Raw genomic sequence first — 24,418 nt, 5'->3', positions numbered from 1 at the left:
TAATCACCTTTTGCAGAATTCTTCACTATGACCTGTCCATCTTGGGTAGCCCTGCATGACATAGCCCATAGCTTCATAGATCTATGCAAGCCCTTCTGCTACAACAAGGCAGTGATCCAAGAGAGGTTTCTGCATATCCCCCCACAATTTCTTCTTTGCCTTTACTCATGCTATTTCCCCGTACCCTCTGCACCATCTGTAGCTGTCAAATTCCTATCTACCTTTTTAAAGTTCAATTTGAATGCCATGAGTTATGTATCTTTCCTTTTTTTAATTTATTTTTTTAATTTTCCATGATTACATGATTCATTTTCTCTCCCACCCTTTCCCCCTTCCCCCTCATAGAGCCAACAAACAATTCCACTGAGTTATACAAATGTTATCAGTTGATATCTATTTCCATATTATTCATTTTTGCAACAGAGCCATCTTTTGAAACCAAAACCCAAATCATGTACTCCTATAAACAAGGGATAAGTCATATGTTTTTCTTCTGAGTTATGTATCTTTCCCCAAACCCCCCAGTGAGTAAGGACCACATGCCACTCTTGAATCTACATCTCCTAGGGATTTACCATATGTGACTTAGAAGTATAGTTGTTATTGTATTGTCATACATCCTAACAAACTATATATACACTTTATAGAAGCACGGATAGTGTTTTATGAAAACTTTATATTTCCCCCTGTGCCTAAGGCACAGTGCTTTGTAGATGGTGGATAATTAGTAAACATGATAAAGTTGAATTGAATCATTATCCCTTTTTTTACAGATGAAGAAACTGAGGCCTAGAGAGGTAAAGTGACTTTTCCAAGCTTAAATAGCTAGTTGGGTGTCAAAACTGGGATTCAGACACTGGTTTAAGTCTAGCAATCTTCCCATGAGTTTCACCTACACCACATCTCATCTTTCTTTTCTCCTTTTTTATTTGAAAATTTTTATTTAATTAATTGATTTGGAATTTTTTTTCCACAGTTAAATGATTCATGTTCTTTCCTTCCCCTCCTCCCATTCCCCTCTCATAACCAATAAGCAGTTCCACTACATATGTCATTGATCAAGACCTATTTCCATATTATTGATGTTTACATTAGGGTGATGGCTTGTCCTGGATCATTGCATTGCTGCTAGTAGAGAAGTCCATTACATTCAATTGTAGTACAGTGTATCAGTCTCTGTGTACAATGTTCTCCTGGTTCTGCTCCTTTCGCTCTGCATCAATTCCTGGAGGTGGTTCTAGTCTCCATGGAATTCCTCCAGTTTATTATTCCTTTGAGCACAATAGAATTCCATCACCAACAGATACCACAATTTGTTCAGCCATTCCCCAATCAATGGGCATCCCCTCATTTTCCAATTTTTGGCCACCACAAAGAGCGCAGCTATGAATATTCTTGTACAAGTCTTTTTCCTTATTATCTCTTTGGGGGTACAAACCCAGCAGTACTATGGCTGGATCAAAGGACAGACAGTCTTTTATCACCCTCTGGGCATAGTTCCAAATTCCCCTCCAAAATGGTTGGATCAATTCACAACTCCACCAGCAGTGCATTAATGTCCCCACTTTACCACATCCCCTCCAGCATTCATTACTTTCCATAGCTGTCATGTTAGCCAATCTGCTAGGTGTGAGGTGGTACCTCAGAGTTGTTTTGATTTGCATCTCTCTGATTATAAGAGATTTAGAACACTTTTTCATGTGCTTATTGATAATTTTTATTTCTTTATCTAAAAACTGCCTATTCATGTCCCTTGCCCATTTATCAATTGGGGAATGGCTTACTTTTTTGTACAATTGATTTAGCTCCTCATAAATTTGAGTAATTAGACTTTTGTCAGAGGTTTTTGTTATGAAGATTTTCCCCAATTTGTTGCTTCCCTTCTAATTTTGATTGCATTAAGTTAAAAAAGTTTCCTTTCTCTTTTCTTTCTCTCTCCTTCCTTTCCTTCTCTTTCTTCTGAGACTACCAGCAGTCCCAAGGGCACTGTCTTCCTTCAAAGCTAAAATAGATTTTTGAAGTTTTCACTGTCAAGAAGCTATTAGAATAGCATTAGACAATCTGAGTCCTCCCTGCCCACCCCCCTTACTGGAAAATTGGTTCATGTATCATGGAAATGATTTGGGACTTTTTATTTTAAGGCCTGAGTGGCTGAGATGAACAGAGGAGGTATGATTCTCAGTCTGAAGATAAAGAACAATAAGACCACTTATTTTTATGTCTGTACCCAAAGCATCATAGAGGGAAAATCAGGTTCTAGAATCTTTATATATTCTTTATATATACTATATTCTGAGCTAGTCAGGCCTGGATGCTGAGTTCAGTGCTTTGTGCCACAGTTTAGGAAAGTCAGCAATAAATTGGCATGTGTCCAGAGGAGGGCAACCATGATAGTGATGGGACTTGAAACCATGTCATATAATATGTACGTAAGAAAACTGGGAATCTTAGAGAAGAATTAGGAGGGACAAAGTACCTGATTTCAGATTTCTAAAGGGCTGTTAGGGGAAGGAGATTGATTTCCTCTTTTCTGTGTATCTGCAGGTCAAAACTGAATCCAAACTAGAGTAGGAGAAGTTGCAGTGAGTAAAATTTTATGTTGATAGATGGGATAACTCCCTAACAGCTGGAGATGACTTAAAAATGGAAGAGGTTGACTTGGGAGATCATGAGTTTCCTGTCACTGGGAGCATTCATTCAGAGATTGAATGACCCCTGTCACTTATATAATAGAAAACATTCTACCATGGAATGGTAAGTTGGACTAGATGATTTCTAATATCTCACCACTTCTAAGATTCTGTGAATCCAATATAATTAAGTGTGAAATTGTATGTGGGCAGAGCATAAGTTCTGTAGGGATTCAAAGGAAGGACACCGGTGTGATCTACAGGACCAGAAAGGGCTTCTCAGAGAAGGGAGAATTTGCACTGAATCCTCACCCTCAACTTTTTGTTTTCCTCTTTGATGATTTCCTTCCTAGGCCCTGAGGAAATTCTTCCTATGAGCATTCATCAAATATCAAAGATGAATCAAAGAGGTAACTCATGTTGGTGGATACAGAGCCAGTCCTTCCTTGGTTCTTAAGTCATACTAAGTCATGGTAGCTGTATGACCCTCAGAAAGCCTTTTAATTTTAGTCTGTAAATTGCAGAGAGTGAACCAACCTGCATATATGGGTATATGTATATATATATATATGGAATTTTCTTGCCTGAAGGAAAGTTCTCTATACCGTTGAATCACAGGTCCAGTCCAATTCCTAGATGCTATTGAATCCTAGAATGCTCTAACTGGAAAGGGCCTGAGAGTGCTCCTATTCCAACGCCTCCTTTTATAAATCAGAGAAATCAGAAGTGAAAATACTAACTTGCCCAAGGTAATACAATTACAAAGTAAGGGTTAGGTCAGATATAAATTGTTAAAACACTTAAATGTGCTTGTGAGCTCGCCTAATTAGCACACTTAACTATATTTTTGGTCACTGGAGCATGGGCCCCTCATATCTGTTCCTTAGACCTTGTGTCCAGGGTTGTGGCCAACACCTCCCTTCTGGACCTTTGTTAAGATGGTAGAAACCGATAGACCCCTCTTGCTCAAGTCCCTGGTCTTTCCCCCCACCCCCTGTCCATCAGGCTACTGTCTCTGACAGAGATAAGATGACCCCACCTCTTTGGGTTGTCCCCCTGTCCTTTCTAGCCAATGGCTAGGGGCAGCTGTGTAGCCCTGGTCTGGCCATAGTCCTATATAATGGGTCCCTGAAGAGCAAATAGTCACCCAGTTTTGTTCTGAGTTTCTACTGCAAGAAGAACTCAAGCTCAACTCAAACCTAGCCGCCATGTCTCTGACCAAGACCGACAAGGCTATCATCCTCACCATCTGGAACAAGATCGCCACTCAGGCTGACTCTGTTGGTACTGAGGCCTTGGAACGGTAAGAGGGGGCCCCAGGGTTAGGGACCCCTTAGCTACCACATTTAAAATAACCTCAGGGTTTTGGGTTTCTTAGCCTTCCAACCAGCAGGGAATTCCAGGCTACTCCTACTTGCCTTTGGGCAAGGTTGAAGTCCGAAGAACATTGTCCTTTCCTGGGTTTAGTATAAGGTTAAGATTAGTGTCCCATTATCTGTGACTTTTCCATAAATGTGGAAACTGAAACCGAGCTTGTTCAAGTGATTTAAGAAAGTTATAGACTAAGATGAGTTCTCTATCTATGCCCCTAAGGATAGTGGATTGGACTAAATTGCCTCTGAAGGTTCTTCCAGCTTTTAATACTACAAACTAATGCCAGGGACTGCGGGTGGTGCAGCAGGGGGTGCAGGGAGGGAATAGGGGGGGATCATCAGCAAAGAAAAATGGGAGGGGTTCTAAGGAAGTGCTGACTGAGAATGGAGGAGCAAGGTCCAAGACAGGACTCAGCCCTGGAAATTCATCTATCCCAGGGAAGAAAGTGGGGATAGCAAAGAGAAAGGGACAAAGAAAAGCAAGTATTTTGTTTTAAAGGAGGCAGAGAAGATTAGATAGAAAATAAGGAAGCAAAGAAAAGGGAAATATTAGAAGGGATGGAAGGGGGGAAAGAGTTGGCCAATGGTGGTGTTATTTGAAGAGGTTACCAAAAGAAATTGAATAAAGCAATAACCGATTTTTTTAATCCAGTCAGTAAGAAGGTATTTGGCCCCTGCTCCAGTGGAACATGCTTGTACCTATAATTGGGCTGGGTTTTGCATTTCCCCATTCTGACCAGAGCTCTTCTGGGTGCACAATTATGAATTAAGCAGGATGGAGAATGTGGACCCACTTGGAGGGGTGGGGTGTCCCCTGCAGCCTCAATACCCATCTGCCAGATTTAGTGAAGACTCTCTCCTTTCTTCTCCCCAGGCTCTTTGCCAGCTTCCCCCAGACCAAGACCTACTTTCCCCACTTTGATCTGCACCCTGGCTCAGCCCAGCTGAAAGCCCATGGCGCCAAGGTGGTCAGTGCTATTGGAGATGCTGTCAAGCATATTGACAACGTTGGGAGTGCCCTGTCCAAGCTCAGTGAACTCCATGCCTACATCCTTAGAGTGGACCCTGTGAACTTCAAGGTAAGGATTTGGGATTGGGAAGGGCAGTGGAGGAGTAGGGGCCCTGCCCCAAGGGGTACACCCCCAATTTCTTATTCCCTTCATGTCTCATCCTTCCTCTCCTCAAGTAATGTCACAATCTCATGTATTTCTCATCCCATCCCCTGATGTGTTGTTCTTTGCTCTCCCAAAGTTTCAGTTCCTTCACTAATCCCAGTCCCTGTGTTTTACCTTCTCTTCTCTGGCAGCTCCTATCTCACACCTTCCTGGTTACTGTGGCTGCTCGATTCCCAGCTGACTTCACTGCTGAAGCCCATGCTGCCTGGGACAAATTCCTGTCCATCGTGTCTTCAGTCCTGACTGAGAAGTACAGATGAGCCCCCTGGACCTAGAGTCCTGAGAGGACATTGGGAGCTGTCTCACCCACCTCCTACCCTGGTCCAGACACCCTTCCCTCCTGGTGTCTTCCCTACAGGCCTGTCCTCTATAACCTTCAAATAAATGGATAAACTTTATCTTTTGTCTTTCTGGTTATTACTTTTGATTATTATGGTCCTCACTTCTATAGCCCTCGGCATAGATCCAAGGAATAAATGGGAAGGGGGTGGCCAAAATATCAAATATTTTTTTCACTTTAAACATTATTTTATTTGGTCATTTCCAAACATTATTCATTGGAAACAAAGATCATTTTCTTTTCCTCCCCACCTTCCCCCCACCTCTCCCATAGCCGACGCACGATTCCACTGGGTATCACATGTGTTCTTGATTCGAACCCATTTCCATGTTGTTGGTATTTGCTCTAGAGTGTTCATTTAGAGTCTCTCTTCAGTCATATCCCCTTCCCCCTGTAGTCAAGCAGTTGCCTTTCCTCAGTGTTTTTACTCCCACAGTTTATCCTCTGCTTGTGGATAGTATTTTTTAGATCTCTGCAGATTGTTCAGGGACATTGCATTGACACTAGTGGAGAAGTCCATCACCTTTGATTGTACCCAGTGTATCAGTCTCTGTGTACAATGTTTTCTTGGTTCTGCTCCTTTTGCTCTGCATCACTTACTGGAGGTTGTACCAGTCCCCATGGAATTCCTCTACTGTGGGGTTTTCCTTAATGGACCTCCCTGACCAGCAGGGTCCCACAAGGGAAGGGGCTCACCTTTGTGATGGGACCCGAGGAGAGGTAGGAACCGAGAACCAGGGTGGAAATGAAAGACACCGACAAGTCAGTGGTTGGATAGGGCAGGCAATCCCTATGATACTCCCTTTGGTAGGAAAGTATGAGTACAAAGGAACATGAGGTGGATGAGGAGATTAAGATAGGAAATGCAGGCTGAGATGGTTACAGCCTCAGGGAAGGAGAAGGTCAAGAGGAGAGAGACAGTCATTGAGGAGCCCAGTGGAGCTCCATGGAAGGGAGAAAGGCCAAGAGGAAGTTCATGGGATTGCCTCTGAATTTATTCCTGTCCTGCTTGGGCCTTACTCCCAAGCACGTAGTAACCACATCACAAAGTATAGACAATTAAGACTGGGTGGCAAGGTAGAGGGAACACCTTTGGGCGTGTAGATTGCAGCTTTCCCGGGGAATTGGGTCCGAGCATGTTGATGAGTTTGTCTTAGCCAAGGGCCGCATGGCCAGTTCAAGGTTACATTCACAAGCCTCATTGGTATAACCTTATGCTTGGAGACACAGTAATCATACAGTCATTTATATTTCATAGATGTGAATATGCTTGGGATGCTACATATCACCCCCCCCTTTTTTAAAAATAAAATGAAAGGTGATTGATATAGAAATGTGACTAAATTAAAAATATAAAAATCATGTAGCATCACCAATTGATGCTTCTAGTGATTAAAAATAGATATTCAAAATATATTGCCAAAGCCTTGGCTGAAAAAGTAATTGTGATTATCAACAATAATAAAATCTTCCTTTAATACTAAACCAAATTTTCATAAACGATTAAAAATAATGACAAGGGTATTAAGAAAATAGTTTTCACTCTGATTATCCTGAATTATTGAGGTAGTAGTCCCATAGAACATAGGACAGGTGCATTAGATTATTACCCACACAGTTATGATTACAAGAAGTTGCCAGTGCTTTTATAGCAAGATAAAAGATGACTGCATCTGGATATGAAGGGGAATTTCCTTTTTCTCCCTTGTACTGATTATGCATTTTAGGGATATTCCCGCCTAGATGCCTGCCACATGGCAATATGGTTGGACTTTGATACCTGAGCCACCTGTGAATGAGGGTGTCAAGCACCGTGTCCCAGGACCTCCAACCTCAGCAGCCCACATATATCCATCTCTTATGGAATATATGCCTGTGTGTGTGGCTTTGGCTATCCGGCCCATTGAGGTGTCCTCTGCATTCCCTTTTTATGCAATCAGTGATGGTTTCCCAGGATAGTCACCTGCAACTTTAACAATTGCTGTCACGTTCTTGTAATCTGATGCTGTTGGGTACATATTAAGAGAAACATTTGCACCTTCATTGCTCAGGATTAGAGTGTTAAAAGTACTTGAAATATTTTTCAAAATATAAGAGAAAAATGAAAACAACATGGTATAATCAAAATATTCAGAGAAAATAAAGTGAGAGCATCAAATCAAAATTGCTCAATAGGATTAAAATGATATAAAATGGTATAAAAATGTTCTTAAAAATACTTTCTGTCTTATCCCCCTTTTTTTTTGAATAGCATACCAAATATATTAGCATCTTTTACATTTTTCAAACAGTAGTGCAAACATTAATACAAATATCAATTTTGCCATAAATATAACATTTTGATTTGTTGAAGACATAACAAAAATGAAGCTAATGAAATGATTTTGTACATTCTGGCTGCACATTTCCTATATGAGCCTTATTTAAATCTCTGCTATAAATGAATTAATATAATAACCAAGAATATAACATAACCAATGTTTGCAAAATTCATTCCACCAAACCAATATTTGGACTGATAGAAGCTTGAGTTGCTTTCTATGAAAAAGCAATTTCTACAGTTACTTGTTCATACAGTTTAATGTAACTTATTTTTCCTAGTTGTAAATGAATAATATTCAATGTGCTTTTTCTACAAGCTTATTAGTGCCAAAATTTTTCCTATTTTCAATACATACTCCAAAAAAGGAGAAACTTAGTGTATACTTTGCCCTTGCTCCATGTCCATCTAGGAGGTTCAACAACTGCGCGTCCACAGAGATTGTCCAACCGAGTCTTTACTTTCATGTACCAGAACATTTTCCAGTACTTGAAGTGGAAGTTAATATACCCCGAATCCAGCGGCCGTCTGAATTCTGGGACTGGTGTTAGAGAGCAAGAAAGAGTTTCCATAAAGATGGGGTTTCAGGAGTAGTGATCAACAATGATGTTATCATTTAACTACAGCAATGGCAGTTGGCACATAATGTCTACATAGTTATTGTCAGGAATATAACCTACACATAGATGTAGATGATCAATTTTCAATAACATTGGTTCCTAATTAAAACTTTCTAAAGTGCATTTTGCCTGATATCTCATCCCTTTTTTAAGAGTGATATCGGTACCATCTGTGCATTGAACATTCCTGTGCAGCATCTCCTGCATTAAACATAATTTTTGTAGTCAGGGTTGCTAGGTTTGTGCTATGAATGAAAAATGTCTATCTCCTTTCCTTTGGAGAGTCATACCAATGTCTATTCCCTTGTTGATAGACCAATTTTTTACAATACAAGTAGGAGTTTTACAATGCATACAAAATAAATTTCCTTTTGACATATATAACAGATATCCAAAATGAAAGATATACATTAGTGTTTGAACAATTATTGCTGTTTCGATTTTGATCCCATGATAAAGTCTTTGGAGTGTGGGATCCATCTGATGTCATAAATATATACGAGTGGGGTTTAGTCCATACAAGTTGACATGCTTGATATTGGTTTAGGTATAAAAGACCAATGGATGTCAGCATGACAATTGTCCATCAGTAGAATAGTAAATGTCATTAAAAGTAGTGTAATGTCAGTGTTTGGTTTTTATAGTCACCAATAATGGTTTCTTCCCGCGTGCTTGGTATGCAATCAGCTGGCATCATATAATGGTACTCGTCTGCTTCTCTTCCTGGTCCTGTGCCTCATGGCATGACGTGCTTGGTGGGTGACCAGGTGTTTTCATTCTCTGTAAACATACAAACAAACCCTCGACCCAAAATTATCATCCTGTTGGGTCCCTGACAGTCTTAATCTCCTGGCAATATTCAGCCCAATCCATGTACAACATACAATGCAACGTTTATCATTACATGAGAATTGTGATTTAATAATATTAGCTTATGTTCCTTCTGGGGTGTAGGAGAGATAGATGGTTAGTAATACCATTTCCACCCCGTTTTTCTTTTTAAAAGCTTCAATGCTTTTCCAAAAACTTATTGAATAAGATTGATTCTAATGAAGACCTAATTCGTTCTTACAAATTTAAAATGAACCCTATAAGATAAATATTATACATACATTTTGGATGATAGCAACAATTTGTGTTACAATTGGACAGTATTCACTGTATTGTTATAACATTTCAATAGTATGATGTTCATTTGATCAAATTTGGGTAACATGGAACAATTCCACTAAAATAACTGCAGGTTACATATTGTACACATACCCTTTGAAGTTTTCAGGTACATGATGAACTTAGATCTTACAACAAATACCCATATACTGGCATAATAGAATGCTTGTGAGTAACAATGATATTTTTCTCTAGGTAGATTGTCTTTCATACAATTACAATTGTGTGGATATTGCATTAGACCTGCCTATAGAGCAGTGATGGTTTTTCCAGCTCATTGGCTGCTTTTCCTGTTGTCTGGCATCGGTGCCATGTTGTGGATGGTGCCAGGCACATCTGCATTGACTTTCTGGGCAGACTGTCTTTCAGCTGGATCATTTCAGTTTTCTTCCATGGACTTCTGGTATCTGAGAAAATAAACAGAAATCTCGACCCCAAAAGAAAGCCTTATTGGGTCTTGTTAAATTAGAAAGTGGCTGAAAATATCTCCTTGTGTTTGGAGTTTGGGGCTTATCAATTCCTTTGAGCCCTTTTGAAATTGCCTGCATTTAGGCCATGGATTATCCCATTCAGCCCATGTATTGCTGTTACAAGCACTGTTACTTCACAATTGTTTTGGAATAGTTAGATATGCCCAATTATTTAAAAGATCTGTAATAACTTTGCATACTTTATCATTTTAAGCTTAATCCTATATATCAGGAGAGTGATTATCTCCCATCACATGTTAGCTTTTAGATTTTTATACCACAGGAGCATGTTGTAATGCCTCCCTTAGTCCACAATGTTTAGTTCGGACACATGTTTGAAGTGCATGAGTGACATGATAACATTCACAAGATTTTGCACTGGTAGGTAATTTCACTTGTGTGCATAAAATATTGAGGAATCCTGGACTTGGCACTCTGATGCGTCAGAGAGTGCAAGTGATCTGTGTCTGCTAAAAGCAGTGTCCTCCAGGCCATTTGCCTTTGAAAATGATTTCACCTTGGCTTTGCAATAAGGCCTACATAGATGTTTCATATTCATGTTTTAAACCAATAATCATAAAAACCTTATACCATAAATCACATTTGATTTTACCAGCTTGTGCTGTGATCTTAAGCAGTAGCCTATCTGCATGTAGCTTTTGCTTTTGTATCAACTTATACTGTGCATTTAACAATATCTGCTGTACCCTAAATAGATGCAGTAAATGTAAGCATAGCAATTGCCGTGATATTTTTATTTTTAAACTGTCAAATTTAAATTCATGAAAGGATTTTGACAATATGAATGGACTTATCAATTTTACCTAAGAGGTTTACAAGATTCTGTTGCCAAAATGGACCACCTAGTGCAAGTAACATTTGAGCTTGTACACTAGTAATTGGTTTTTTACTGCATTCATGATTAGGATTGATATATGCAATTTGAATGAGTGGTGGTGTTGCCCATTCTAAACCACACATAGGTCACTGTTACTGGTTAACAAATTAATTAATAACCTTAATAATTTATTACTGATTAACAATTTGAATCCTTCTAGCACTGTATTTACTCTGATGCCTTGCAATGCTGAGAATGTGTCTCATATTTAGAATTGATGCTATATTATTTTGATATTGAGTAATTCTAATTAATTTGCTTTTTGGATAAAGTTGCAATAATGTGCTTTACATACAATTTTCGAACTTTATACAGGTTTTTAAATAATGGCTACTAATTTTTATCCTTGTTGACCTTATGTCCTGTTTAAAAATTTAATGATTCCTACATCTTTAAAATTGGAATATATTGGAAATTTTTCTAAAGCATATGCCAATTGATGCTAGTCAATTAAAAATTTGCACTGATTTTTAATTTTGCTTTTGATAATATTCAATACTTGCCATAAAAACTTGTAACCTGAGATGCAGGCGTATGGATCAATTTATGAAACTGCTGAATTAAGTTTCCTTTCCAGATCCAAACAGTTTTGGTAGTGAGTCACATGGTTGCAAGAGTCCATGAGGATTTACCTCTGAAAACCTTGATAAATTTGTGTTTATACCTTGGTTTTTGGCCTACCGTTATACAATAATTCATTTAAAAATATTATTACAGATAAAATATCTCCTGTAGCATATGACAAAAGTCAGAGAAAGATTTTTTAACTTTTAAAACTTTGCCTTTTAAGGAATACAATTAGACCTTCTTATGTAATTTTGCCATGTCCAATCCAAATTAAGACAATTTAATTTTTAAATTTTGCTTCATAATAATACCATCTCTTAGCAAAGATCTGTTTGAAAGACATAACAGGTTTATACCTTTACATTTAAATCATAGTCCTCCTGCATTCTCTGGTGCTGCTTCAAAAGGCCTGTTTCTTTTAGAAATGCTGAACTGGTGGAGAGGTTTGCTGATAAGAAAGTCTTTTTGCTGTTTGTCCTCATGAGAGCAAAATGTCTGTTTGCTTCCTAGTTAGGGCAAACACGTGCTCTGCCTTTTTAAAGCTGGTGTTACTTTAGGTGCTTAAGGAATAGTTTTCATGCTTTGATATGATCTTATAGTGCTTATGGGAGGGATTGTCTCCTCACAGCAATTTAACCTTACGCTGATAGCCCAAAGTGATGAAAGGTTTGCTCTAAGTTTAAGCGTTGCTCATTAAGCTTTCACCATTCACCTGTGCCAGGTAACTTCTGGTAGAGAACAGTGTTATGGCACAGAGTTATGATTTTTGGCTTTTTTCTTGCCTCACTTTTGCAATAAGCAATGTTTAAGTAAAGAAATTTCTTGCCATGAACTTGTATTTAATTGATAAGAATGGTTTGGTTCTAGGACTTGTCGGTGTTAGTCTTATCTAGCCCCGTATGCTTTAGCTAGAAGCTTGATACTCTGCTTTGGATTTCTAGAGGAGTCAGGATTTCAATGGCCAGAGGCTGAATTAAACTTCCGTCTGTACTATTGGAATCATTTCTAAGTTTTGTAGGAGAAACATTTCTACCTGCTTATTTCTTTACATTTTAAATGGTCATGATACTACATTAAGCATGGGTGGAGGCAGAGGTTGACGAATATTTCTGTCTGTTTCTGCAGCAACAGGCAGGGGAGAGATAGCAAGCATAGATCAGTCAGCTGAAGGAAGAGAGTTAAGTATATTGTTAGTATCTTTAGTGAAAGGAAGGGCAAGAGACTGAAAGATAAGTCAATCCTCCTTGTTTAATGTAGCACTTTAATCAGAAACCATGTGCTCTTAGCAGCAGCTAATATTTGTCTTAATTTCCCATCATCTGGTGTAAAGTTTGTTGCTAAAGAGTTTTGATCAGCTCTGTAATGCTGCGAGCTTCCCATATTTTTGCATGCTATGGCACAATCTAGAAATCCTGCTTCTCCTTTGCAGGGGGCTGTCTGTAGCCTCCTTATTGCTGTTTTGGCTTGCAGAGTTCTGCGGGGGAGGGGGCGGGCTGCACAAGACCAGAAGCCTTAAAGGATGAAGGTGGCTGGAGAAGGCTGAAAGCTTCCGAGGAAGGGACTTCCTCTTGCATTTGGAAAGATTCTTCTACTTTATGATCGGGATGCTGAAATGGCTTTGCGTTGAACGCCCTTTGCCTAATTCCCCACGTTGTAAAAGGTAGAGGAGGGAGCAGTGAGCCAAACGCATTGAACATTATGGCTTCCCCGCTTCTTAGAATGGAATCCTCCATAGTGAAAAGATTAGGAGAAAGTGTTAGACTTGCCCATGGTGCTCTCTCGGCCATCTGCCCTAAGAGATAGGTCAGAGCAGAGGCTTCTTCCTCCACAGGTGGAGGGACCTTCGGCATTCTGAGAATTCGAGTTAGACTGAGGCTTGGCTTTCCAGCACCTGTGATGCCTAGAGTCTGCACAGGTTGTGCCATCAAGGCCATCCTTGTATTTCCCAAGTGTTGCAACCAACTTGAGATATTTTCTGTCTTTCTTTCTGACACGGCCTCGTTTTTTGTTGTTTTTTTTTTTACCAATCAGATCTCATAGCTGCACTTTGGGAACTCCCCTTGCCGGGAATTCAGGCTTCGCTTCAGTGCCCACCTAAGCAATGCTTCAGAGATCTCAATACCTTTCTGTTCAATCAGAGACATTAACTGTCTAAGGTGACGAGTATATGATGAGGCTATTGACCCGAGGTTCTAGATAATTTCTAAAATAAGAACTTGAAATAAAAGACATTTCTTACCGTCAGAGGCCACCTGCCCCATACGTCTTTGTGATTCCGTACCTCGATGAATGCTCCTCAAGTTGCACGTGCTTGAATGCCTGTGACAAAGGAATTTCGCTCCCAAATCCAGGGTGCCAAGTGTGGGGTTTTCCTTAATGGACCTCCCTGACCAGCAGGGTCCCACAAGGGAAGGGGCTCACCTTTGTGATGGGACCCGAGGAGAGGTAGGAACCGAGAACCAGGGTGGAGAATGAAAGACACGGACAAGTCAGTGGTTGGATAGGGCAGGCAACCCCTATGATACTCCCTTTGGTAGGAAAGTATGAGTACAAAGGAACACGAGGTGGAGGAGGAGATTAAGATAGGAAATGCAGGCCGAGATGGGAGATGGTTACAGCCTCAGGGAAGGAGAAGGTCAAGAGGAGAGAGACAGAGACATTGAGGAGCCCAGTGGAGCTCCATGGAAGGGAGAAAGGCCAAGAGGAAGTTCATGGGATTGCCTCTGAATGTATTCCTGTCCTGCTTGGGCCTTACTCCCAAGCACGTAGTAACCACATCACAAAGTATAGACAATTAAGATTGGGTGGCAAGGTAGAGGGAACACCTTTGGGCATGTAGATTGCAAACCGTGCTTTCCCGGGGAATTGAGTCCGAGCATGTTGATGAGTTTGTCTTAGCCAAGGGCCACATGGCCAGTTCAAGGTTACATTCACAAGCCTCATTGGTATAACCTTATGCTTGGAGACACAGTAATCATATAGTCATTTATATTTCATAGATGTGAATATGCTTGGGATGCTACACTCTACTTTATTATTCCTTTTAGCACAATAGTATTCCATCACCAACATATACCACAATTTGTTCAGCCATTCCCCAATTGAAGGGCATCCCCTCATTTTCCAATTTTCTGCCACCACAAAGAGCACAGCTATGAATATTCTTGAACAAGTCTTTTTACTTATTGTCTCTTTGGGGTACAAACCCAGCAGTGCTATGGCTGGATCAAAGGGCAGACAGACTTTTATCACCCTTTGGGCATAGTTCCAAATTGCTCTCTAGAATGGTTGGATCAATTCACAACTCCACCAGCAATGAATTAATGTCCCTACTTTGCCACATCCCCTCCAGCATTCATTACTTTCCTTTGCTGTCATGTTAGCCAATCTGCTAGGTGTGAGGTGATACCTCAGAGTTGTTTTGATTTGCATCTCTCTGATTATAAGAGATGTAGAACACTTTTTCATGTGCTTATTAATAGTTTTGATTTCTGTGGCTGAGAACTGCCTCTTCATGACCCTTGCCCATTTATCAATTGGAGAATAGCTTGATTTTTTGTACAATTGATGTAGCTCTTTGTAAATTTGAGTAATTAAACCTTTGTCAGAGGTTTTTATGAAGATTTTTCCCCAATTTGTTGCTTCCCTTCTGATTTTAGTTACATTGGTTTTGTTTGTACAAAACCTTTTTAATTTGATGTATTCCAGATTATTTATTTTGCATTTTGTGACTCTTTCTAAGTCTTGCTTGCTTTTAAAGCCTCTCCCTTCCCAAAGGTCTGACATGTATACTATTCTGTGTTCGCCTAATTTTCTTATAGTTTCCTTCTTTATGTTCAAGTCATTCACCCATTTTGAATTTATCTTGGTGTAGGGTGTGAGGTGTTGATCTAAACCTAATCTTTTCCACACTGTCCTCCAATTTTCCCAGCAGTTTTTATGAAATAGTGGATTTTTGTCCCAAAAGCTGGGATCTTTGGGTTTGTCATATACTGTCTTGCTGAGGTCACTTGCCCCCAGTCTATTCCACTGATCCTCCTTTCTGTCTCTAAGCCAGTACCAAATTGTTTTGATGACTGCTGCTTTATAATATAGTCTGAGATCTGGGACTGCAAGGCCCCCTTCCTTTGTATTTTTTTTCATTATTTCCCTGGATATCCTTGATCCTTTGTTCTTCCAAATGAACTTTGTTATGGTTTTTTCTAGATCAGTAAAAAAAATTTTTTGGAAGTTCCATGGGTATGGCACTAAATAGATAGATGAGTTTGGGTAGGATGGTCATTTTTATTATATTGGCTTGTCCTACCCATGAGCAGTTAATGTTTTTCCAATTGTTCAAGTCTAGTTTTAGTTGTGTGGAGAGGTGTTTTGTAGTTGTGTTCATAAAGTTCCTGTGTTTGTCTCAGCAGATAGATTCCTAGGTATTTTATTTTGTCTAAGGTGATTTTGAATGGGATTTCTCTTTCTAGTTTTTGCTGCTGAGCTGTGTTGGAAATATATAGAAATGCTGATGACTTATGTGGGTTTATTTTGTATCCTGCAACTTTACTAAAGTTGTTGATTATTTCGATTAGCTTTTTGGTTGAATCTCTAGGATTCTTTAAGTAGACCATCATGTCATCCGCAAAGAATGATAACTTGGTCTCCTCATTGCCAATATATTTTTTAAAAATATAAAAATATTTCATTTTCCCAATTACATGTAATAACACTTTTCAATATACATTTTCCAAAATGATAAGATCCAAATTGTCTCCTTCATTTCCACTGTTATGCCTTCTACCTGGGAGCCCTGGGAAAAGACACCCTCCTCAACACCATCCCAGTCCCAAGAGAATACCAAGGCTAGTTGACAGAGCAGATTCATTCAGCCCATCCTTCCTGAAGCCCTGTCATAGGCTCAAGCCATTACTATACATATAGCCCCTTACATTCTTCTCAGACACATGCTCTATAATACTGTGTGGTTCCTTGACCATAGGAAGCTAGGTAGCACAGTGGATAGAGAACCAGACCTGAAATCCTGAAGATCTGAGTTCAAATCCAGCCTCAGATGCTTACTAGCTATGTGATCCTCAGTCACTTAACCCCATTTGCCTCAGTTTGCTCATCTGTAAAATGAGCTAGAGAAGGAATTGGTAAACTACTTCAGAATCTTTACCAAGAAAACTCCAAATGGGGTCATAAGAGATCATACTGAAACAACTGAACAACAGTTCCTTGATCATCCTTGACTCCAGGGAGAAGTAGGCATATTATAGAAACTAGTTGTACCTTTATATTCACAAGACCTCCCTACCTTCATTCTCTTCAGGCTCTTCACTTGCCTATACCAGAAGCCAGGTCCTGGAAGAATTTCCACCCCAGGCCCTTCTCCCCCCCCCAATTATTGAATGACTCTTGAAATATTATTTCAAGAATCTTCCACTTCTGCTTCTCTTCACAATCTTCTCTCTGGCCACCTCCACCATAACTTCCTTGCCAGCTATCCTCCCCCATCAAATCAACTACATTGTTCCTGGATAGGGTATGTCAATATAGTGCCCTATGGCCCCATTTACCATCCCAGTAACTTTATAATGCAAGTTCCATTCCCTAGTTATCATTCTTCCATGTGTGTTGTTTCTGATATTAGAATAATATCAGAATAATATCAAAAGAATAAAAAAAAGAATAAATAAAATTAGAATAAATGCTCTTTGAATCAGCAATACCACTGCTGAGACTATATCCCCAAAAATAAGATAAAAAAAAGGGGAAAGGACCTATTTGTGCAAAAATATTTATAGCAGCTCTTTTTTGTGGTGGCAAAGAATTGGAAATTGAGGGGATGCCCATCAATTGGAGAATGGCTGAACACATTGTTATGTATTATGGTGATGGAAAACTGGTATGTGCTGTAAGAAATGATAAGCAGAACAATTTCAGAAATACCTGAAAAGACTTATATAATAATAATAATAATAATAATAATAATAATAAACTCATGCAAAGTGAAATGAGTAGAAACAGATATTCTAGAAGGCAAGGGAACTGGGTCTACAACCAAGAATTAACTACCCAGCAAAACTGACTATATTCTTTCAGGGGAAAGTATGGTCATTTAATAAAATAGAAGACTTCCAAGCATTCCTGAAAAAAAGACCAGACCTAAACAGAAATTTTAATGCCCAAATACAGATTTCAAGAGAAACATAAAAAGGGAAATAAGAAAGAGAAAAAAATTAAGGGCTTCAATAAGGTCAAATGGCATGTATTTCTATATGGAAACATGATATCTGTAACTCTTAAAAAATGTTATCATTATTAGTAGCTAGAAGAAGTATACATAGAGAGTGCAATGGTAAGCTATTTAGGGTAATATGTCCAAAAATATAAAAAACAAGGGGTGAAAAAAGAGGTTAATACTAAGAGAAATAGGAAAAAGAGGTAAAATGGGGTAAAATATATCACATAAAAAAGCGGTGGAAGGGGAAGAGTAGAAGACCAGTACAATGAAAGGGAGGAAGAGGCTGGCAAGAGGTAATATTTAAATCTTACTTTCACTGGAATTGACTCAGAGAGGGAAGAAGAACTGTCAGATCCATTAGGAAACAGAATTGTCTCTTGCCCTATAAAGAAATAGAAGAATAATAAGAAATGGAGTGATGGGAGGGGAGTAATACAAGAGAGGGAGAGTTTAGGGGAGTATTTATTTGTTTATTTTATTTGGTCAATTTCAAACATTATTCCTTGGTTACAAAAATCATTTTCTATTTCTCCCTCTCCTCCCCCAACCTTTCCCGTTGCCCAAACGCAATTCCACTGGGTATTACTTGTGTCCTTGATCAGAACCTATTTCCATGCTGTTGGTGTTTGCATCAGAATGTTCATTTAGGGTCTACATCCCCAGCCATATCCCCTCGACCCATGTAATCAAGCAGTTGTTTTTCTTCTGTGTTTCTACTCCCCCAGTTTTCCCTCTGAATGTGGATAGATCCCTCAGAGTTGTTCAGGATCACTGCATTGTAGGGGAGTATTTAAATGGCCCTATAGTTAAAGGGGAATAAAAAGGGAGGTGGTGGGAGGGGGAGTAATATAAAGGAGGGGAAAGGGGGGAGACTGACTAAAAGCAAAATACTAGAGGGAAAGGAGAAAGGTTAGAATTAAAGGAGGAAGTCAAAATGGAATACACAGACGCTAATCTTAACTATATATGTGAATGGGATGAACTCATCCATAAAAGAGAAGCAGATAGCAGAATGGATTAAAAACCAGACTCCTACCATATGTTGTCTACAAGAAACACCTGAAGCAGGTAGATAAGAACAGTGTAAAAGTAAGAGGCTGGAGCAGAATTTATTGGGCTGTAACTCAGACCAGGAAGGCAGGAGTAGCAATTATGATCTCAGACAAACTAGAGTAAAAATAGATTTGATTAAAAGAGATAAGGAAGATAATTACATCTTGATAAAAGGCAGTATAAATAATAAAGAAATATCACTACTTAACATGAATGCACCAAGTGGTATAGCATCCAGATTTTTAAAGGAGAAACTAAAGGAGCTTAAGGTGGAAATAGACAGTAAAAACCATATTAGTGGGGGACCTCAACCTTTCCATATCAGAACAAGATAAATTGAACCCAAAAATAAATAAGAAAGAAGGGAAGTGAATGAAATATTGGAAAAATTAGGGGACAGCTAGGTGGCTTAGTGGACTGAGAGCCAGAGCTAGAGATGGGAGATCCCTGGTTCAAATCTGGTCTCAGACACTTCCTACCTGTGTGACTGGATAAGTCACTTAACCTTGTTTGCCTAGCCCTTACCTCTCTTCCACTCAGAACCAAAAGACAGTATTGATTCTAAGATGGAAGGTAAGTGTTTTGTCAACATGGAATCTAGGAATCCCAAACTTGTGGCCTAGTGGGATCTGACAAACCCCAAGTTTCAGGACTAGCTTATAGGTTGGAGACCCCGAAGCTTGTCCTTGTTCCCTTTTCCCTTGGGAATCTGCCCTGAAGGGAATCCCAGGCTAGTAGTTTCAGACTGAGTCGGGGACCCTCAGGGGAATAGACAATCCACTTCAGGTGGGAGCTAAACCCAATCCAAAGTCCAGTGACTCTTTGGTGCTATAGGCAGTGCCTCAATCTCACAAGCTGAAGGTCCAGAGGCTGTGATATACGGGAAGGCTTCTGGAGACAAAGCTTTGGGGTCTCCAACCTATAAGCTAGTCCTGAAACTTGGGGTTCATCAGAACCCACTAGGTCACAAGTTTAGGATTCCTAGATTCCATGTTGACAGTTTTTAAAAAATGAAATATTCAAAAAATTAGAGCTAATAGATATCTGGAGAAAATTGACTAGGGATAAAAAAGGAATATGCCTTCTTTTCAGCAGTACATGATACGTATATATAAAGATTGACTATGTACTAGGGCATAAAAACATTGCAAACAAATGTAGAAAAGCAGAAATAATAAATGCAATTTTTCAGATCCTAATGTAATAAAAGTCATAATTAATAAGGGTTCATGGAGAGGCAAATTTAAAATTAATTGGAAACTTAATAATCCAATTCTTCAAAACTAGTGGCCGATAATGTTAAAAAAAACAACAAAAAACTAGTGGTCAAAGAACAAATCATAGAAACAATGACTGATTTCTTTGAAGAGAATGACAATGAGGAAACATCAAAATCTATGGGATACATTCAAAGTAGTACTCAGGGGAAAGTTTATATCCCTAGGTGCCTATATCGACAAAATAGAGAGGGGGGAGATTAATGAATTGGGCATGCAACTTAAAAAGCTAAAAAAAGAACAAATTTTAAATCCCCAGGTAAAAAATTAAATTGGAAATCCAAAAAGTCAAAGGAGAAATTAATAAAATTGAAAGTAAAAAAAACTATTGAACTAATAAATAATATAAATAAAGTAAGTGAACATAGAATAGTATACCTGTCAGATCTATGGGAAAGGAAGGAATTTAAGACCAAGCAAGAGATAGAGAATATTACAAAATGTAAAATGAATGATTATATTAAATTAAAAGGGTTTTATACAAACAAAACCAATGCAACCAAAAGTAGAAGGAAAGTAACAAACGGGAAATTTTCATAACAAAACTCTCTGACAAAGGTTTAATTTCCCAAATATGTAGGGAACTAAATAAAATTTACAAAAAAACAAGCTATTCCCCAATTGACAAATGGTCAAGGGATATATGAATAGGCAGTTTTCAGATGAAGAAATCAAAACAATCAATAAGCACATGAAAAAGTATTCTAAATCCCATCCTGATTAGAGAAATGCAAATCAAAACAACTCTTAGGTACCACCTTACACCTAACAGACTGGCCAATATGGCAGCAAAGGAAAAGAATAAAAATTGGAGGGGATGTGGCAAAGTCGGGACATTAATGCATTGCTGATGGAGTTGTGAATTGATCCAACCATTCTGGAAGGCAATTTGGAACTATGCCCAAAGGGTGATAAAAGACTGTCTGACCTTTGATCCAGCCATAGCACTGCTGGGTTTGTACCCCAAAGAGACAATAAGGAAAAAGACTTGTACAAGAATATTCATAACTGTGCTCTTTGTGGTGGCCAAAAATTGGAAAATGAGGGGATGCCCTTCAATTGGGGAATGGCTGAACACGTTGTGGTATATGTTGGTGATGGAATACTATTGTGCTCAAAGGAATAATAACGTGGAGGAATTCCATGGAGACTGGAACAACCTCCAGGAATTGATGCAGAGTAAAAGGAGCAGAACCAGGAGAACATTGTACACAGAGACTGACACATTGTGTGGTACAATCGAATGTAATGGACTTCTCCATTAGTGGCAATGCAGTGATCCTGAACAACTTGGAGGGAGCTATGAGAAGGAACACTATCCACATCGAGGAAAAACTGTGGGAGTAGAAACACCAAGAAAAATAACTGCTTGATTACATGGGTTGATGGGGATATGATTGGGGATGTAGACTCTAAATGAACATTCTAGTGCAAACATCAACAACATGGAAATAGGTTCTGATCAAGGACACATGTAATACCCAGTGGAATTGTGCACCGGCTATGGGAAGGGGGGGGGGGGGGGGGAGAGGGAAAGAATATGATTCTTTTAACCAAAGAATAATGTTCTAAATTGATGAAATAAAATTAAAATTTAAAAATAAAAAAATGTAAAAAAAAAAGAATGCCTATCCTTCGAACCAGCCATAGCACTGCTGGGTTTGTACTCCAAAGAGATAATAAGGAAAAATGTTTGTACAAAAATATTTATAGCCGTGCTCTTTGTGGTGGCAAAACCCTGGAAAATGAGAGGGCTGTCTATTGATTGGGGAATGACTGAACAAATTGTGGTATCTGATGGTGATGGAATACTCTTGTTATGTAAGGAGTGATGAACTAGAGGAATTCCATGTGAACTGGAAAGACCTTCGTGAACTGATACAGAGTGAAATGAGCAAAACCAAGAGAACATTGTACACAGAGACTGAAACATTGTGGGACAATAATATGTAATGGACTTTGCTACTGATAACAATGCAATGATCCAGGACAATTCTGAGGGACTTATGAGAACGAACACTATCCACATGCAGAGAAAGAACTGTGGGAGAAGAAATGCAGAAGAAAAACATATGATTGATGATGTGGTTCAATGGGGATATGATTGGGAGTTTGGTGCTAAATAATCACTCTATTGTAAATATAAATAATATGGAAATAGGTTTTGAACAATGATATATGTATGACCGAGTGGAATTGCCTGTCAGCTCTGGGTGGAGGGAGGAAAGAGGGGAGGGAAAGATCATGAGTCATGTAACCATGGAAAAATATTCTTTTTTTTCCCAATAGATGCAGGAAAAATATTTAATAAAATTTACCACCCATTCCTATTATTAATAAAGTTCACCAGCAAGAGATATAAAAATAAATTCTATTTAAAATAATGTTATACAATATAAAATATATGGGAATCTACTTGTCAAGACAAACACAGGAATTATATGAAAACAATCACAGAACACTTTTCACACAAAGTCAGATCTAAACAATTGGAAAAAAAAATCATTTAAAAAACTAGTTGAAATAATTAGTAAGTATGGCAAATTTGCTGAAAAGAAAATAAACCCACATAAATCATCAGCTTTTTCTATAATAGCTTTTTTTTTTTTGCCTTACAAGGGGTAATTTATTTTTTATTTTTTTTAAACATTATTTTATTTGGTCATTTCCAAACATTATTCATTGGAAACAAAAAATCATTTTCTTTTCCTCCCCCCCCCCATTGCCGATGCTTGATTCCACTGGGTATTACATGTGTTCTTGACTCGAACCCATTTCCATGTTGTTGGTATTTGCTCTAGAGTGTTCATTTAGAGTCTCTCCTCAGTCATATCCCCTCCACCCCTGTAGTCAAGCAGTTGCTTTTCTTTGGTGTTTTTTTAAAAATAATATTTTATTTGATAATTTCCAAGCATTGTTCATTAAAGACAAAGATCATTTTCTTTTCCTCCCCCTCCCCATCCCCCATAGCCGACACATGATTCCACTGGGTATCACATGTGTTCTTGATTCGAACCCATTTCCATGTTGTTAGTATTTGCATTAGAGTATTCATTTAGAGTCTCTCCTCTGTCATGTCCCCTCAACCGCTGTAGTCAGGCAGTTGCTTTTCATCGGTGTTTTTACTCCCACAGTTTGTCCTCTGCTTGTGGATAGTGTTTTTTAGATCCTTGCAGATTGTTCAAGGACACTGCATTGCCACTAATGGAGAAGTCCATCACCTTCGATTGTACCACAATGTATCAGTCTCTGTGTACAATGTTTTCCTGGTTCTGCTCCTTTCACTCTGCATCACTTCCTGGAGGTTGTTCCAGTCTCCATGGAACTCCTCCACTTTATTATTCCTTTGAGCACAATAGTATTCCATCACCAACATATACCACAATTTGTTCTGCCATTCCCCAATTGAAGGGCATCCTCTCATTTTCCAATTTTTGGCCACCACAAAGAGCGCAGCTATGAATATTCTTGTACAAGTCTTTTTCCTTATTATCTCTTTGGGGCACAAACCCAGCAGTGCTATGGCTGGATCAAAGGTCAGACAGTCTTATAGTGCCCTTTTGGGCATAGTTCCAAATTGCCCTCCAGAATGGTTGGACCATTTCACAACTCTACCAGCAATGAATTAATGTCCCAACTTTGCCACACTCCTCCAGCATTCATTACTTTCCATGGAAAAATATTCTAAATAAATAAATTATTTTTTAAAAGAAAGCAATTAGCAGAACCAGGAGAATATTGTACACAGTAACATCTACATTGTATAATGATCAACTGTAGCTATTCTCAGCAATACAATGATCCAAGACAATTCTAAAGGAGTCATGATGAAAAATGCTAGGCACCTTCAGAGAAAAAACTGGAGTCTAAATGTAGATCGAAGTATACCATTTTTCACTTTACTATCTTTATGAGCTTTTAAAATTATGTATGTCTTCCTATACAAGATTAGCATGGAAATATATTTTGCATGATCACACATGTATAACCTAGATAAAATTACTTGCTGTCTCAAGGAGGGAAGGGAAGGAGAGAATTTGGAACTCAAAATTTTATAAAACAAATGTTAAAAAATTGTTTTTACATGTAATTGAGGAAAAGTAAAATATTATTTAAAATTTTAAAAAGTATATATATATATATATATATATATACACACACACACATACATATATATATATATGTTAAGGTCAAGTACTACCTTTACTATATTTGTATCCCTAATGCTTAGCACCAAATTTGACACACTGAAGGACTTAATAACTGTTTTCTCATTCATTCGTTTGTTCATTCAAC

General features: G+C 38.6%; 1 protein-coding gene and 1 long non-coding RNA gene across 3 annotated transcripts; both read left to right on the top strand.

Moving 5' to 3' along the window:
- Window positions 1–2,294: 2,294 nt before the first annotated feature.
- Window positions 2,295–3,693, top strand: LOC130455529 (uncharacterized). Of its 2 annotated transcripts, none has more exons than XR_008913555.1 (3): window positions 2,295–2,425; window positions 2,545–2,754; window positions 3,249–3,693. It is a non-coding gene; the product is annotated as an uncharacterized LOC130455529 (long non-coding RNA). The 2 variants fall into 2 exon arrangements; XR_008913556.1 differs by lacking the exon at window positions 3,249–3,693 and adding an exon at window positions 2,984–3,241.
- Window positions 3,694–3,704: 11 nt separating this feature from the next.
- On the top strand, window positions 3,705–5,576 carry LOC100618776 (hemoglobin subunit zeta). Its single transcript, XM_003341673.4, has 3 exons — window positions 3,705–3,933; window positions 4,878–5,082; window positions 5,310–5,576. Exons 1-3 carry the CDS (start codon window positions 3,839–3,841, stop codon window positions 5,436–5,438), a joined length of 429 nt encoding a protein of 142 aa, XP_003341721.1. The 5' UTR covers window positions 3,705–3,838; the 3' UTR covers window positions 5,439–5,576.
- Window positions 5,577–24,418: the final 18,842 nt, after the last annotated feature.

The sequence above is a fragment of the Monodelphis domestica genome, chromosome 7 (genome assembly GCF_027887165.1).
Source record: "Monodelphis domestica isolate mMonDom1 chromosome 7, mMonDom1.pri, whole genome shotgun sequence".
Lineage (NCBI taxonomy): Eukaryota > Metazoa > Chordata > Mammalia > Didelphimorphia > Didelphidae > Monodelphis > Monodelphis domestica.
Note: the sequence above shows the minus strand (reverse complement) of the source record. Positions and strands in the feature narration are given on the sequence as shown.